This window comes from Narcine bancroftii, chromosome 3 (assembly GCF_036971445.1).
Source record: "Narcine bancroftii isolate sNarBan1 chromosome 3, sNarBan1.hap1, whole genome shotgun sequence".
Lineage (NCBI taxonomy): Eukaryota > Metazoa > Chordata > Chondrichthyes > Torpediniformes > Narcinidae > Narcine > Narcine bancroftii.
The window spans coordinates 142,628,503-142,645,862 of record NC_091471.1 but is presented as its reverse complement, the minus strand read 5'-3'; the positions used below and the strand labels follow the sequence as shown (position 1 = coordinate 142,645,862).

The 17,360-nt window shown below is 40.1% G+C and overlaps 1 protein-coding gene across 3 annotated transcripts in view; it reads left to right on the top strand.

The window, feature by feature from the left end:
• The window catches only part of il2 (interleukin 2), a 62,965-nt gene extending 46,863 nt beyond the window's left edge, over positions 1-16,102 (top strand). Inside the window, exons 5-8 of one of the 3 annotated variants that reach the window (XM_069925297.1) lie at positions 605-637; positions 2,803-2,946; positions 9,688-9,775; positions 9,978-16,102. In XM_069925297.1, coding sequence (XP_069781398.1) covers positions 605-637; positions 2,803-2,946; positions 9,688-9,775; positions 9,978-10,009 — 297 coding nt within the window. In that variant the 3' untranslated portion in view covers positions 10,010-16,102. Of the gene's footprint in view, positions 1-604; positions 638-2,802; positions 2,947-3,581; positions 3,669-9,687; positions 9,806-9,977 lie in introns of those variants that run through there. The other 2 variants (XM_069925299.1, XM_069925300.1) reach the window with 2 other exon arrangements.
• Positions 16,103-17,360: the final 1,258 nt, after the last annotated feature.

Genomic DNA, 17,360 nt, shown 5'->3' with positions numbered 1-17,360 from the left:
AGTTAATTACTGCCTAAATTATTTCAAATCTAATAAATTTCACCAAGGGCCATTTTGATTCAAATATAGTAAATAACATTGCAATGTTTTTTTTTTCCACTACAAAAGATTGCAATTGTGAGAAATGCAACAAAAGATCAGTACAGTAAAGCCCCCGGTATCCTAGATGCAGGATAAGTGAATTTTCCGGTGGTTTGAGGTTGTGTGTTGCATGGTTTGGCGAGCTAACTGTTAGGAGGTGCCAATAGGCACTTGCATATTTTTTTTACCTATTATTTTCCATGATCTTTTGCTGGTTGCTTGAGTTCTGGAGAATGGGGATTTTACTGTATATACAAGGGGCAAGAATTAATATGATTTGTTAGAATAAAGGTTATTAGACTGATTACCTCCCATTTTTCACACCACCACCAGAAAAGTATTTATTGTGGGCACATTTACTAAAATCATGACTTCAAAAATAGAAAACAATGTTTGTAATCATTTTTAAAAAATTGTTAATGTTGATATGTCATATTTGTGTATGTAATTAAAAGTGTTTATGCACATTTTGGCAATGTAAAAGAATGATTTTGACTGGAATTGTCATTGTTTCCTCTTTTAGGAATTGAAACTATACGCTCCTGAAAATGTAATGGTAAGATGTAAATTTTCACTATTGAAACCAACTATTCACCTCCCAGACATACGAATCAAAAAAAGAGGAGCCTTCACACCTAGGGTGAACCCCAAAAGCAGATATGTCAAGTTGACAGACAATTTAGAATCTGCAAATTTAAAAATGAGATTTCTGATACTAGAAGTCCGAAATTTAAAAAATAAACAAATTTTGAAACACTGAATGGGTGAAACACCATTTGTTAATGTTTCAGGTCATCTAAGAACCAATGCTGATATTGTTATCAATATTGTAGACAAGGGGAGTGCAGATCTTGGGTCAAACAGCATGGAACAATGCCTTTGGCCCAACTTGTGCCTGCTGGTTAAGTGGGCATTTGGGGCTAGTCTCATTGACCTGCATACAGTTCATTATCCTTCAAATGCCTTTTGAATGTTATAATTGTGCCAGCTTCTGGAGTTTCCTGTGGCTATTTGCTTCAAACATGGACCACCCTCCAAGTGAAAATGTTGCCCCTGAAGTCCCTTTTAATTTTTTTCCCTTTCACCTTAAGCCTGTGCTCTCTAGTTCTAGAATCCTCGACTTGGGAAATAGATTCTGGCCATTTATTTTTATAAGCCTTCTTATAAACCTCTACAAGGTCATCCCCTCTGTGTCCTACACTTTTGGGAATAAAGATCCAACTTCCCCCTATTACTCAACCCCACTAGTCCTAGAAATATCCTAGTGAATCTCCTCTGCACCCTTTCAATTTATTGACATCTTTCCCCGAGCTGGGACACCGGAACTGCACACAGTGCATTGTGTAGTCTCATCAACACCATGTACAGGTGCACCATGAGGTTCTAACTTTTATTCTCCATACCCTGCCCAGTTAATGCGAGGATGCTAAATGCCTTCTTCATCACCCTGTCTATCTGAATCCCCACCTTCAAGGAACTATGTTCTTGTGGCCTTCAGTCCCACTATTCTACAACACTGCAGGGTTCTGCCATTTACTGTGCAAATCCTATCCTTGTTTGAATTCCTAAAGTGCCACACCTCACACATGTTAGAGCTAAATTCCCTTTGATAATACAAGGCCTATCTGTCCAACTAATCGAGATTCTTAATTTGATAATTTTAATTTAGAGCTATAGCTCGGTTATAGGCCATTCTGATCCACAAGGCTGCACTGCCCAATTACACCTATTAATTACACCAATTAATCTCCTAACCACGTACACTGGACCTGAGCACCTGGAGGGAACCCACATGGTCACAGACAGCGTTGGAATCAAATTTGAGTTGCTGGGACTGAAATAGCATTGTGTTAACTGTGATGTAGACGTCAATATCCTTCCTCGCTGCCCAGTGTACCACCAATTTTGGTGTCATTGCCAGTTTACAAATTGTGTTATAAATATTACCATACAAATCGTTGATGTAAACAAAGAGCAGTTAAACAGTGCATGGCATCATCCGTTATCAATGAGAGTCCATTCAAGAATCTAATAACAGAAATGTGGACCGGATTTCAAATCCTGCGCTGTGTGTAAGGAGTTTGTACGTTTTCCTATGTCATTGCGGGTTTCCTCCAGGTGCTCCAGTTTCCACCCACCGTTCAAAACGTACTGGGGATGTTTGTTAATTGGGTGTAACTGGGTGGCATGGGCTCTTGGACCAGAGGGGCCTGTTACCATGCTGTTTGTCTAAATCTAAAATAAAATTAAATCAAAAAGAAACTTTCCTTGAATATGGAAGTTTGTGTTTTCAACCTAACTTATCTTCTGCCTGGTGGTGAGGGAAAGAGTCAACTCTCTGCTCTTTACAGATTACAGTCGTCTACTGTCTGGGTCAGTTTTGAGGAAAAAAAGAATATTTTCCTTATCATTTAATACCTCAATTTGTTTTGCATTCTTTGACATTGTTGCTGAAGAAATAATTAACCTGAAGTTAATATCTTAACAGGTTAATGTCAAGTGAATTCTTTCAATTGCGGTACAATTAGTAATTTTTTGTTTCTTTTGCCAGTATGATTCCAAATGAGTATAGAGCCAACTTTTCATTATTAATCTTCAAATATAAGGATCTTTTCCAGTGTCATTATTTGGAACATGCAGTTCCTTTAGGGCATGCACATAATTATGTATCCCCAAATTATATTTAATTACTGGAATAAATTCTTCATTTTTTTCCTCTAGGGAGACTGTTTTGAAACTGCTTTCAATTGTTTCATCTTAGAATTGAAAGTTGTATACTATGAATTCGAACTCGAGTCTATGGACGATTTAGAAAAATTTCAGATCATATTTAAAAATGCCCAACTATATACTAAAATTATTGCGGTAAGTTGAACTTTACATACTGAAATCATTCTGAAGTAGGAAATTATTAACCACGGAAATCATTAACCACTGAGGTACAAGTAAACACAATGTACACCGCAAGGAATGAATATTGTGGGCAAATATTGGACTTTCTCATATCTTCACCTTCAATGTTTTGACTTTTTTGGGGTGGGAGAGGTGGTTATATGGAATATTAACAATACCAAGCACCATATTTAAATTACACTGGACAGTAATTTTGGTTTGCTTCCTGAAACAAAATTGGGGATTAGGATAGACAACTTCAAACTGACCACAAAGAGAATTTCCGATTTGCTGTATCACGTAGGAAGTTGGAGAAACATTAGATTTACTTTTATTGCCTTTTGCAATTTAAGTTGGTATATAGAATACACATGTCAAAATTTAAACTATCTCATTTTTATTGATCCAAAATGTGTGAAATGCAACATTTTTGAAGCTTCATGTTTTGGGAATGCCCAAATTTAGAGAGTTTTTGGGCGAGAAATTATACTGAAATGGAAGGATGATTCTTCACATACCCATACACAGTGGTTACATTATATAATGTCTTACTTAAACTGGAGAAAATTAGATATAATATTAAAGGTAGAATATTTCAATTTGTAAAGATGTGGAGCCCATTCTTGGAAAACTATTATGATGGGAAGAATTAAGAACTCTGAAGAGTCCAGGAGTTCACCGTCTGAAGCCTGGAGGTCATTATCTGATTCCAAACTTCCTTTTGTATAACTAACGATAACCTTGACTAGGAGGGGGTAGATTCATTTTAGTTGAAAGTAAAAAAAAAAAATTAAAATTAGCATTTAACATGTTTAATTGCATAATAATACTGACATATTGCATTAGTTCAACTGACCTAAAAATGTTTGCCACTGATTTCATTTGAACTCAGTATCTGCACACAAAATCATTGAGGACTCATTCCACTCTGCACACAGCATCTTTCAGCTGCTCCCCTTGGGGAAAAGATACAGGGGCAGTGAGAAGGCTGAACGACCAAAGGAACTGCTCACACTAAACATCCAAGACTCTCATTGTATATAAATACACACACACTCACACACCCACACCCTCACACACACACACTCTCGCTCATGGACACACGCTCACTCACACTCACACACACACACACCCACACACTCACACACACTCACAGATACACACACACACAGACACTCACACTCAGACACTCACACTCACAGACACACACACATCCACACACAGACACATACACACCCACATACACCCACACACACAGACATATACACACCCACATGCACACACTCACACTCAGACACACACACTCATACTCTCACAAAGACTCACACTCAGACACACACTCACACACACACACTCACTCACTCACACTCACAGACACTCACACTGTCACACAGACTCGCACTCACACACCCACAAACACACTCAGACATGCACACACAGACACACCCACACCCACAGAAACACTCACACATGCACAGACACACCTACACACACTCACACCCTCACACCCAGACATACACACACTCACAGACACACTCACACCAACACACTCAGACACACCCACACCCTCACACCCAGACACGCGCACACACACACGATGTTGTGAAAACATGATATATACTTAACAAAGCTATATGGTACCTGTAAACTTTGTAATTAGGGATCAGTGTGGGGACTGACATGGGGCTATGGGGAGAGAATGGGGCAGTAGGATCATTGAGTATTATGTTTGGTTGTATGTCTGCATGTTTTTGTACTGAGGACTGGAGAACACTGTTTTGTCTGGTTGTACTTGTACAATCAGATGCAATAAACTTGGCTTGATGCCTCTCGTGTCAGTGTCAAACAACAGTTAGCCTTCATTGATGGATTTGAGTTGTCCTGGTACAGCATTTCCATGGTCACAATGTCCAAGTGAAACCTTTAACCATGTTCATCACTGACTGCACCAAGATGAGACATTTCTGTTGTATTGAGTCTTCAAAGAAGACAATAAATGCTATTGTAAAATACACTCACTATTGCTATTGGCTGAAGAATATATGGATCACATGTTCATAGAGAGGAAGGAGGACTTTGGACTGGGTGTAGATCAGTGGGATTAGGCAAAAAAAAATGGTTCAGCACAGATTAGAAAGGCCAATAGGCCTTTTTCTATGCTATAATGTTCTCTGGTTCTATCAACATGCATTCAGTCTATATCAATGTAATGTACAGCATCTGTATAAGTGTGCTGCTTTTATAGCCACTCTGCATCTATCCTGAAGAAGCATGCCCACCCTGAGACCACATTTGCATACACCTGCTCTGAGTGTATATCCAGGCATGCTTAAAATAAGATTGTAACTTTAAAAAAATGGTAATGATAGGAAAGTTTTAAGATGATTTTTTGTGATCAGCAGCCCAATCTATAAATATACCCCAAAGTGTTCAGGAAGTAAAATCTTCATTGTCCAGAGTTGTTTGTAATGAAACCTTGACCAAATTGATAGGTTTTAAAAAAAATGTTTCCTCACATTAGATTATAAAGTATATCCATGTGTGTTGTCTGTTCTTCTTAATTTTATGTCCTATTTTATTTGGAAATTATTAGCTTCCTTTGCATTTGTGGAATTAGGATACAAAATGGCCTAAATAATCTCAGAGCAAGGTGCCCAAATTTCCAGAATTTCCTGTTGCTATTAGTGAATTGCTCCATGTGAGTCTTATTAAAATAATACTCCTCAACTCCGCCCACAATTCCCATCAGCTGAAGAACTGCCATATTATGCATGCTCTGACTGGTTCAAAGTGGGACCAGTTTTACATCACTCTTGCACCAACTGTCACCTGGAAAAGATCTCTAAATCAATTCAAATGTCGTAAAACTTGGTAACCATTGTTGGTCCTTGGAAGGATGAAAATGACTTTATTGTTGCTTCACAATGTCTTGCATTACATCACATCCGAAAATTAGAAGTTGTCATCTTCAGCTTCAAGCAAACATACAAGCATGAAACAATTCTGAATTGTTTACCCATTTTCCAGAGGAGAAAAACAAGCTGGCATAGGTTTGAGTTGGGAGAAGGAGGTTTTAAAGTGAATGTGAGCAAAACTTTCTAGTTTACACATATCCATGGGGCAGTGGAGATGGTGGAGTCAGATACAATCACTATATGTAAGTGGAATTTAAATAGGTACTTAAATAGGCAAGAGGTGGAAGGATACAGACAATGTAAATGAGATTAGCAAACTCTGTCAAAAAGGTCAGTATGGACAATAGTGGACTGAAGGGCCTATTATTCTGCTGTTCATTGGAGTATGTCTATGCAGACATTTTTACTGGATTTTTTTTGTGTAGGGGAAAGTATCTGGTCATACAAAAACATTTAAAACTTGTACCTATGCCTAGGTTATTGGCTGAGAAATGGAAGTCAAGTTGAATTGGAGATGATGCAAGTGGATTAGCTTAGCTATTAGGACAAGTGGAACAATTATCCACAAGTAGTGGATAATTTAACGAAACTTCCAGCGAAAATCAAAAAAAGCTGAGAAATACTAGACAGAGAGGGCAGCGGGAAAAAAAAAGATGTTTTCTGATAGGAGAAGGATGGGGGTGGGAAGTTGCAGGAAGTGAGACAGAGGGGAAAGGCTAAGAGAAGTGTTAATGGAAAACGGAGAAGTCGATATTGATATCATCCGATTAGAGACTGACAAGGTGGAACATAAAATGATGGGGTCTGCCACCTACAATAAGATACTGTCACCAGACACATCTTCCTCTCCCCTCTCTCTCCATAGAGATTGCTCCCACTGTGACTTACTTATCCACTTGCTGCCTCCCACAATTCAACCCATTGGTGACTACCCCTGTGACCACTGTTTGCGTCAGTACTTCACATCTGAATCTGTAGGAGTCATTTACTGCATCCGGTGGTCCTGATACGGCCTCCTCTACATCAGGGAGAATGGACACAGATTGGGAGATTGCTTCATTGAGCTAATTTTCCTGTCACTGCAACAGCAAGGACCCCCTAGTGGCCAACTGCTTAATGTCCTCACCGCATTGACATGCAGTAAATGATCCCTACAGATTCAGATGTGAAGTACTGACACAAACAGCAAGTGTAGTCCCTCTTGTGTCTGATGACCTCATGTGCTGTCATGTTGAGGCCACTTGCAAATTGGAGGAACAGCACTTTATATTCTGGCATGGCAGTTTCCAACCAGACAATATCAATATTGACTTCTTCAATTCCAGTTAACCCTTTCCCCCAGACCCTCACTTTTCCATCAGTCTCTCTTCCTCCATACTCCATTCCTTCCTTCTATCTTCCTTCTATCCTTCTTAGCCCTTTTTCCCTCTCCCCCTATAATTTCTCAGCTTCTTTCTTTTCTACCCTCCATCTATTTGGTGCTCCTGAAGAAGGACTTGGGACTGAAATGTCAACAGCCTTTTCCTTTCTATGGCTGCTGTGTGACCTGCTGAGTTTCTCTAGCCTTTTGGTTACTGAACAAGACCATGTCATAGGTAAAACCACAAAAAAAACTTTGCGATTACTGCAACTAAAGTTACCAGCATTCATTTTCTTTCAGTTTTCTATCTTTGTTAAAGTTTTGCTTGACTTAATTTAAATTATATTTTTCTTCCAAATGAGGAATGTCTTCTTCAATCCTGATTTTTTTGTTGTTGCATTTTTTGATGTTGGTGATCCATTCTCTAATTACATTTTCTTCTTCAATCACAACTCTGGCTAATGCGGTTGATCAATAGTGCTACAATTTAATTACCTTAAATTTTGAACCTGTAATGGACATCGACTCACTTCACCCCACCGGAGTTTGTTTTAAAAGGAGTGAAAATTGTAGCATTATTGATCACATTAGACAGAGAGTCGTGATTAATAAGCTTTAATCACCTTAAGACATCAACACATCTCACATGCAGTTGGCCCAGTTCCAAGGCACATACTGAGGGAGGGGTTTGTGCATAACAGCCTTTATGGAGATTTCTGAGGTGAGGGTTTACTGGGCCAGGCCAGCCCATTCAGTACATACATACGGATAGTGCCTACCTTGGCATAATCAAAGATGTATCAGATTTCCAAGTGATTGCAAGACATTTACTTGCTATTGCTAATTTGACAAATTCCAATTGATTAGTTTAATTTAGGTCTTGTGCATTCAGCATTTCCTAAAAAGAATAAATTAGGACTTTGCAGAAAAGCAATTCCTGTAACATTCCAAAAATTACATAAAGCTGCCCAAAAGGGCCTTACATTAGGACAAGAATGTATAAAGGATCTTACATCTTCATCATGAGATGTCAGTGTTAATGTCATCTAGTTGGAGAGTACCCAGATGGAATATGAAGTGTTGTTCCTCCAATTTGTCGGTGGTCTCAGTGTAGTAATTCATTAGACCATGCACAGACATGATCTTGCATGGTCTTCCATGCGAGATAATACAAGATGTCCTCCTTCAAAACAAATGTGGCTTCCCCTATACCCACCATCAGCTTATCCCTCACCCGCAAATCCTCTATAACTCACACATCTGCCCTGGCCCACTCTGACCACACGTGCAATAGGAACAGAATTCCACTCCACCTACCACTCCACCTACCTCCACATCCAACGTATCATCCTCAACCAGTTACGCCACCTAATACATGACCCACCATCAGACTCATTTCCCCCCTCTCTGCAGGACCATTCCCTCCATGACTCCCTCATCCACTCCTCCCTTCCCACCAATCAGCACCTTGGCACCTACCCCTGTGACTGTAGGAAGTGTCGCATTTGCGCCCACACCTCCTCCCTTATCACCATTTGGGGCCCCAAACGGTCCTTGCATTGTGAAGCAACATTTCACTTGTAAATCTGCAGAGGTCATCTACTGCAGTGTTCCCGTTGTGGATTCCTCGTCATCTGGATGAAGACTGGGAGATTGCTTGATTGAGCACCTTCACTTTGCCACTGCAAAAGCAGGATCTCGCAGCGGCAATGCCTTTCAATTCCCTGCCCCATTCCCTTGTTGACATGTCTGTCCATGGTCTCATACACTGTCAGACTGAGACCACCTGAAATTTAGGAATTACACCTCATTGTCCTCACGGACACTCTCCAACCAGATGGCATTAACATCGACCTCCAGTTTTTTAAGTCCCCAACCCTGTCTCTCCACTTTCCCATCCCTATATCTCCTTACTCTCTGCTCCCTCCCTCTGTCTCCTTTCCTCCAGCTCTGCATTCACAGAGCCTCCCCCTTCCCCCTCAAGTCTCACCTATCCTCTCCTGTCCTCTCATCCTTACTCCACTAAGGCCTTTGTCTCTTGGCATGTGCTCCTCCTCCTGTCCTTTCTCACCTCCTTTTTGAGCCTTATTATTCAGGCACCTACATGTCTGTTTTTACCCGTACCTTGAAAAAGGGGTAAGGCCTGAATCTTTGGTTTGATATCCTTACTTACCATGGATATTGAGTGACTTGCTGAGTTCCTCCAGCATTTTTGAGATTTTACCATTTCATCTTCCTGTCAATCATTGGTCATTGCCACTTATCAATGTTTCTTCTTCTCGTGTCTTTATCTGGTATTTTAAATGTATAATAATTGGAATTATTATCCTGAACCTCTGTCATTTAGTTTATATGCTATTCTTTGGTAATATGATATGCACTGCAATTTTAAAGTGTTATAACTGTGTACAGTCTTAAACTTGTCTTCTTAATCCACAGAAGGGCTGCACAATATGTGAGGAATTTCAAGAAAAAAATATAACAGAATTTCTAAAAGCTTTTGAAGCTCTACTACAAATGCATAACCGTGAGATGAAACATTAACCCCATTTAGCATGTAAATAGTGAATTGTAAATATTACCTGTAAATATTTATAAATACACATATTAAATTTTATATTTAACTTAATATTAACTCTCTGACTAAATGCTACACAGAATCTAATGTGAATAATGCATATTTTTATGAATTTCTTAACCATTTTTATTTCCATTTATCCAATTCATAGCTTCAGAGACAATGAAGTTACTTGCACAGTGAGAAGAAACTTTATAACCATATAACCATTTACAGAGCAGAAACAGGCCATGTCGGCCTTTCAAGTCTACACCGGTGCATTAGCTCAAACCTCCCGCTCTCCGCCCATAACCCTCCAACCCTCCAATCTTCTCTTAAATGACAGAAGGGTCCCTGACGCAACTATCTCATTTGGAAGATCATTCCATTCTGCCAGCACTTGCTGAGTGAAAAAGCCACCACTAATATTTCTCCTAAAGTGTTACCCCCTTACCCTTAACTCATGACCTCTTGTTCCAACCTCCCCTGCCCTCAGGAGAAAGAATCTGTTTATGTCTAGTCTATCTATTCCTTTCATAATTTTAAATACCTCTATCAAGTCCCCTCTCAGTCGTCTATGTCCCAGTGAATAAAGTCCCAGTCTCCTTAATCTCTCCCTGTAATTCAGATGCTATAAGCCAGGCAACATCCTTATAAACCTTCTCTGCACCCTCTCCACCTTATCTATATCCTTTCTATAATTTGGACACCAGAACTGAGTACAATACTCCAAACTTGGCCTCACCAATGGCTTAAACAGCTGCAGCATCACCTCCCAGCTCCTATACTCTATACTATGATTTATGAAGGCCAGCATACCATTTGCCTTCTTAACCACCCTGTCTACACGGAATCCACCTTCAGTGAACTCTGTACCCCAGGTCCCTTTGCTCCTCTGTGTGCCTCAATGCCCTCCCCTTAACTGTTATGTCCTATTCTGGTTATTTTTTCTGAAATGCCACACCTCACATTTGTCTACATTGAATTCCATCTGCTATCTTTCAGCCCACTCTTCCAAACATATCAAATCCTTCTGTAATCCAAGAAAATCTACCTCACTATCCACCATTCCCCCTATTTTCATATCATCTGCATATTTGCTTACCCATTTAACCACACCCTCCTCTAAATCATTAATATAAGTGATAAACAACAAGGGACCTAGCACCGATACCTGAGGCACCCTGCTTGTCACAGGCTTCCAACCTGACATACAGTTGTCCACCATGACTCTCTGCTGTCTATATCCCAGCCACCTCTGAACCCATGTCACAATCTCTCTACTAATTGCAGAGAGTCAATCTCTCTACTGAACCTTCCTTATTAACCTTCCATGCGGTACCTTATAAAAAGCCTTACTAAAATCCAAATAGATCACATCAACTGCTCCTCCTTCATCCACCTTTATGCCTGATCATATGTCATTTTTAATATTCCTTTCATCGAGCATGCCAAGCCATATTGGTATTCCCTCTGGGATCTGAACTTCGTAAAGAGTCCAGTAATTTTTTATAAAAGTAATTTTGGCAAGTATTTTAAAAAGCATTTACTTTTAAAAATGATGAATGTGGTTTGAATTTAAGTGTGCATGGACTGCACTAAGCACCTTAATTCCCATGGGGAATAGATGAAATATAGGATAACATTCAGACCATCATACCCTATGTGACCAATGCACCACAATCTTTTAATACATATAATCTAATATTGATGTGGGCATGTCATTCATGTGCTCTGAAAGTGGCACAATTGAACAGCTAAACTGATGGCTCCAATTTAAACAGGTCAATAATTGACAAAGGCTTTGGTCTTCAAATCGTAATGTTGATGTAAAGCCATTCATTTCAAAAGTTCAAAGTTGATTAAGGTATGTTTTAAATTGCTTAAAATGTAACCTGAAATACAAAATTAATAGAAGCAATATTCTTCATAAATATGTTTGTCTGCATGTCATAATATGTGTAAACTGTTTTTAAGTAATATAATTGCTGGAAATTACCTTTAATTGAAAACCTATTTTACAACTCTGCTCTTAAAAAGTGGATTGCCAGGGAGGTGAACTGCATATGGATTAAGGAAGCATGATTGCCTGTCATATTCTGAACATCAGCAAAACAATGATTCTTTTGTCTTAAATAAACTTTTTAACCACACTAAAGCACCAGTGACTTTTGTTTTCCACTAATTTTAATATGGCTGCTTTTTGTTGTTGTTCTTTCCACATCCTTTGTCACCATGTAGAATGTTACCAATTAGCACTCACCATAATTTGTTCAAGACACATATGTGCTGGAGAAGCTCAGAAGGTCAAACAGCATCAAAAGAAATTAGAGGGTAACCAACATTTCAGGCTCAAACCTACTGAGTTTCTCCACAAGATCCCAGCATCTGCACACTTTCTTGGTGAACTTTATAATTTGTGTATTTTACACGTACTCACATCCATATATTTGACCATCGCCAATGGGCTGATAACACCTCAAACCGTGCATCTTGGCGCCTCACAGTTTGGTGGGCAGCAACCTCCTTTGAAGAAGACCGCAGAGCCCACCTCACTGACAAAAGGCAAAGGAGGAAAAACCCAACACCCAACCCCAACCAACCAATTTTCCCCTGCAACCGCTGCAATCGTGTCTGCCTGTCCCGCATCGGACTTGTCAGCCACAAACGAGCCTGCAGCTGACGTGGACTTTTTACCCCCTCCATAAATCTTCGTCTGCGAAGCCAAGCCAAAGAACATCGATATATACAAATATTCCCTTGAGATGCATCCATTGTAAATTGATGCAAACAAGTAAGGTGAAGAACCATCAAAAATTTTGATGTAGCTAATCACTGCCAATTTATTTATTTGTAGCTTCATCTTAGTTTTGTCTGATTGAAGTAGTTTATTTTAGAGTTGGGCACTCAAATTATGACCTGATAGATTAACTCTTGCAATGGAAACTAATTACTATTGTTCTTAATAACAGCCTCATGCACGATACTTTTCATGCTTGCCTATACAGGTAAAGTACCCCTTATCCATATACCTGAAATCGGAAATAATCCAGTTACGAGCCATAAGGACCCCAAAACCCAGCAGCAATAGATGTTCACCACGATAAATGGTTATTTAAACAAATGTTATTTTTAATTAACTTTAAACATGAAAATAGAATCAAATTTTAACTTATCTCTATTTACTTAACTAACCCAAATTAACCCCCTTCTAATTCTAAACACACATGTATGATGTGTGTGTAAATTTAAGAAAAGTTCTTTGGTTCACAGTTCAATCTCACTTCTTCTTCCAAGTTCTCTGGTCGCAGGCAATTCTTGAACTGTGCACAGAATTTAACATGTATAAAGTTCACCAGGCTTTGGTGCTCGAAAGGTAAATGTTTACCGCTCATGAAGGTTCTTGTAGGGTTTGCAGGGAGAGATTTGCTGTTCCAGGATTTCTACAACTGAGGTACCACCATTAGTCACCTTAATGTTTCACTGTTGAAACTTACCCCATCAGGATTCTCCAGATGGTAATCTCTTTCTTTCAGGCTATCATAGAGTTCCTTTCTGTTCCTCTCATTCCAAGAGAAACATCAGACAGATAGCACTCCCAGCCATCCATCGCTCTGGAGCTTTTCTGTTTCCAAACAGCTTTTCCTGGCTTGTTTCAGCCGTGACTGTTCAGTCTCTTTCAGTGTCACACACACACTGGCTGAGAGAGCTTGTTGAGCTTGTCTTCTCTCTCTCTCTCTCTCTCTCTCTCTCCAAATGAGACTCTAGAAAGCCCATGTGACTCTCTCACATATAAAAAAAATCCACCTTCTTCAGCAAACCATAGGGGTTCTCCTTCTTGGTCAAGCTGTTGTCTTAGGTAAACAAAACGCAGTAGTGACCTTCTGTGAGCATTTTGTAAAAAGGTCAGAAGCCTTGTAGTTATTCAACCAGCCAGCCTGTCTCCAGTCCATTGTCTATTCATTTCATGACATCATTTCAATTAGCATCTACTTGTGAAATGCATAAAATTCTCTATTATTTCTGTAAAGTTCACTGAATATGAATTCTTCAATATTTCAAATTAGATCTGTTTAAAAATGTGTGTATGTTTGTAACCTTCTCTAATCTTACCAAATTCTCCCAATATTTATCCATTGCAATCCAAAATCCGAATTTTTTTTCGTCAGTGGTCCCATAAGGTAATATGTAATAGAGTTCAGAAATCTGGATCAGAGAATGGGAAATAGCGGACGTAAATAGTGCATTATAGAGTGTAGATGCATATGTAAAAATTTATATTGTAATGTGAATCCATGTATCTTTAAGACTGAGTGAACAATGCATTTTTTTAAATGGTGTTCCAAAATCCACATTCCAAAACACTTCTGGTCCCAGGCATTTCAGGCATTCAACCCGTATTATATTTTCAGAACCTTGTCTTTTTTTAATATGGATAATGACAGTGTATTTGCATTATGATAAATTCTTTCCAAAATTTAACATACAACAATATAAGTTAACTGGACTTTCATTCTAAATGGTATTCCCAATAAACAATGAACTAATGTTTGTGATTAGAACCATGAAACAATACAACATTACAGCACTGAAACAGGCCCCTTCGGCCCTTCTAGACTGTGCCGAACCATTATTTTTGCCTAGTCTCACCATCTTGCACCCAGTCCATACCACTCCATACCTCTTACATCCATGTACCCGTCAAATTCCTCGTAAATATTAAAATTAAGCCCACGTTCACCACATCATCTTGAAGCTTGTTCCACATCCACAGCATTCTCTGTGTGAAGAAGTTCCCTCTCATGTTCCCTCTAAACTTTTCACTCTTTAGTCATGCCCACTGGCTTCATGCCCACTTATCTTCAGTGGAAAAAGCCTACCTACATTTATTCTGTCTGTTCCCCTGATAATTTTAAATACCTCTATCAAATCTCCCCTCCTTGAATAAAGTCCTAACCTGTTTAACCTTTCCTTGTAACTCAGTTCCTGAAGTCCGGGCAACATCAGAGTAAATCTTCTCTGGACTCTTTCTATCTTACTGATATCTGTAGTTAGTTGACCAATACTCCAAATATGGCCTCACCAATGTCTTATTCAACTTGAACATAACACCTCAACTCCTATATTCAATACTTTGATTTATGAAGGCCAATATGCCAAAAGTTCTCTTTACAACCCTATCCACCTGTGACGTGACTTTCAGGGAATTATGTATCTGTATTCTCAGATCCCTCTGTTCTTTCGCACTCCTCAGTGCCCAACCATTTACCGTACCTGTCCTTTCTTGGTTTGTACTTCCAAAATGCAACACCTCATACTTGTCTGCATTAAATTTCATCTGCCATTTTTCAGCCCATTTTTCCAGCTTATCCAGATCTCTGTACAAGCTTGAAAACCTTCTTCGCTGTCCACAACACCTCCACTCTCAGTGTTATCAGCAAACTTGGTGATCCAATTTACTACATTATCATCTAGATCACTGATATAGATGAAAAACAATGGTGGTCCCAGCACTGATCCCTGAGGCACACCATTGGTCACAGGCCTCTAATCTGAGAAGCAATCATCCACCACTACTTCTGGCTTCTCGCATCCTGCCATTGTCGAATCTAGTTCACTACTTCACCATGAATGCCTAGCATCTGAACCTTCCTGTGAGAGATGGGAAAATTGACCTAAAATTATGAACATGGAAGAAACTAAAGTTCATCAGTAAAATGGCTGAAACCAGTTCAAACAGGATAAGTTTGGGGCTTAGGATGCAGGAAAGCAGAGTCAGCACGATTAACATAAGAATTTTCTATCCTTTGTGACAAGACCATAGGACTAAGATAAGGAATGGTAAGGTACAATAGAATGTAGGAAGTTGAGGTAGTCTGGATCAGATAAGGGTCTCCTAGCCCTGGACAGAAGTACCAAGTCATACATTTCTAATTAGCTAACCATACACAGATTTATACATATGAAATTAGCCAACCCTAGATAGAATGAGTCAACTCTGCATATTAAGAGACTGTAGCCCAGAGAATCAGGAAGGTGTGAATAAGGACAATGACATGATGGGGCACCCACAGGATACCCCCTGGTCCTCCAAGTGTACTGAAACTGCACGTAGGCAGGAAGAATTACCTATGCCAAACCCATCCAGGGGGCAGAAGAATGTAAGGGGGAGGGCATTCTGATACTGAAATTGACTGTATAAAAGTTGGGTGAGCCCCAGTATATGTGTGTATTCCCAGGGTAAGGGGAAGCACCCAACTTTGCATTGTTGTAGTAATAAATGTTCTTTGTTCTCAATTTTTGTCTCGAGCAATTTCTTTAAAGGTACTTTAATTCCTAACAAATGGGGGCTCGTCCGGGATCACACTCCCTCCACTGACAGAGTACCCCGACGACGAGAGTAGGTGCACCCCGGCTGATTCAGCTGGACTCACGGGCGACGGGTGGCTGGTCAGTGGAAGAAGCGAGTGATATCCGAGAAGAGGCATTGAGAACAAACGGCGGAAGGACGCGCGCTAGAGCAGTACTGCCAGAACTCGGTAAGAGTATTTTACTTGTTCCTAAGTATGGGAATAGCGGGCAGTAGAGATGAGAGTCCTGACACAGGACGTGACCACCAGATAGCTACGTACAGCCCGCTTGGGATGATGTTATCTGAGTGGGGCACAGGAAAGACCCGCGGTAAAGACAAACTGACGACGGTCAGGTATTGTTGTAATGAATGGGTGGGATACCCGGTTAAAGGGAGCTCCGTGTACTGGCCAAAATTCGGATCCGAGGATGAATGGATGTGTGAAGCTTTGAACTTATGGCTCTATCAAAACCAGCCAGACAATGTTGAGAGCAGGGAATATGCAGCCTGCTGGCTCAAGGGATCCATTGAACAGCTGGTTTTGAATGAGAAAGAATCCAGGGATAAGAGAGAGGAGGAACCTCTTGTCCCTGAATCACAGGGTTGGGATGTGTTACATTCCCTCCCTCCACCCTATGTTCCTCCTATGCCGGCTCCTATCTTTCCTTCCCCTTCTATGACCTACCCTTCTGCACCTTCCCCACCTCCCCCACCACTAGAGAAGAGAGAAGAGAGCAGGAGTGGTATGATAACTTGCTCACAAAGCACTCGATTACCACCTCTGTTGGCAGGAGAGAGAGGTAACTTTAATTCAGAACAGCGTGAGACTCTTCAGGAAGAAAGGGCAGAACCCTTTGATTCATTTCCCAGGGAGCAGGAACCCAGACCTAATAAGCTAGAAACCAATTGGATGAGACCACTGTGGGAAGTTCCCATGGGAGAGGGTCTCGGTTTCGTAAATGTGCCCCTGACCAGTACTGAAGTGTGTAACTTTAAGAAAGAACTGACCTCCCTGATAGAAGATCCCCAGGGATGTGCTGAACAGTTAGACCAATTTTTGGGACCAAATATATATACAATATGGGGGTCTCGACATAGAATCCCCAGCAGGGGAACAATTGGTACTAACAGGTTTTGTTACCAACTCAGCCCCAGACATTAGGAGAAAATTACAAAAGACAGAAAATTGGCATGAGCAGGGAA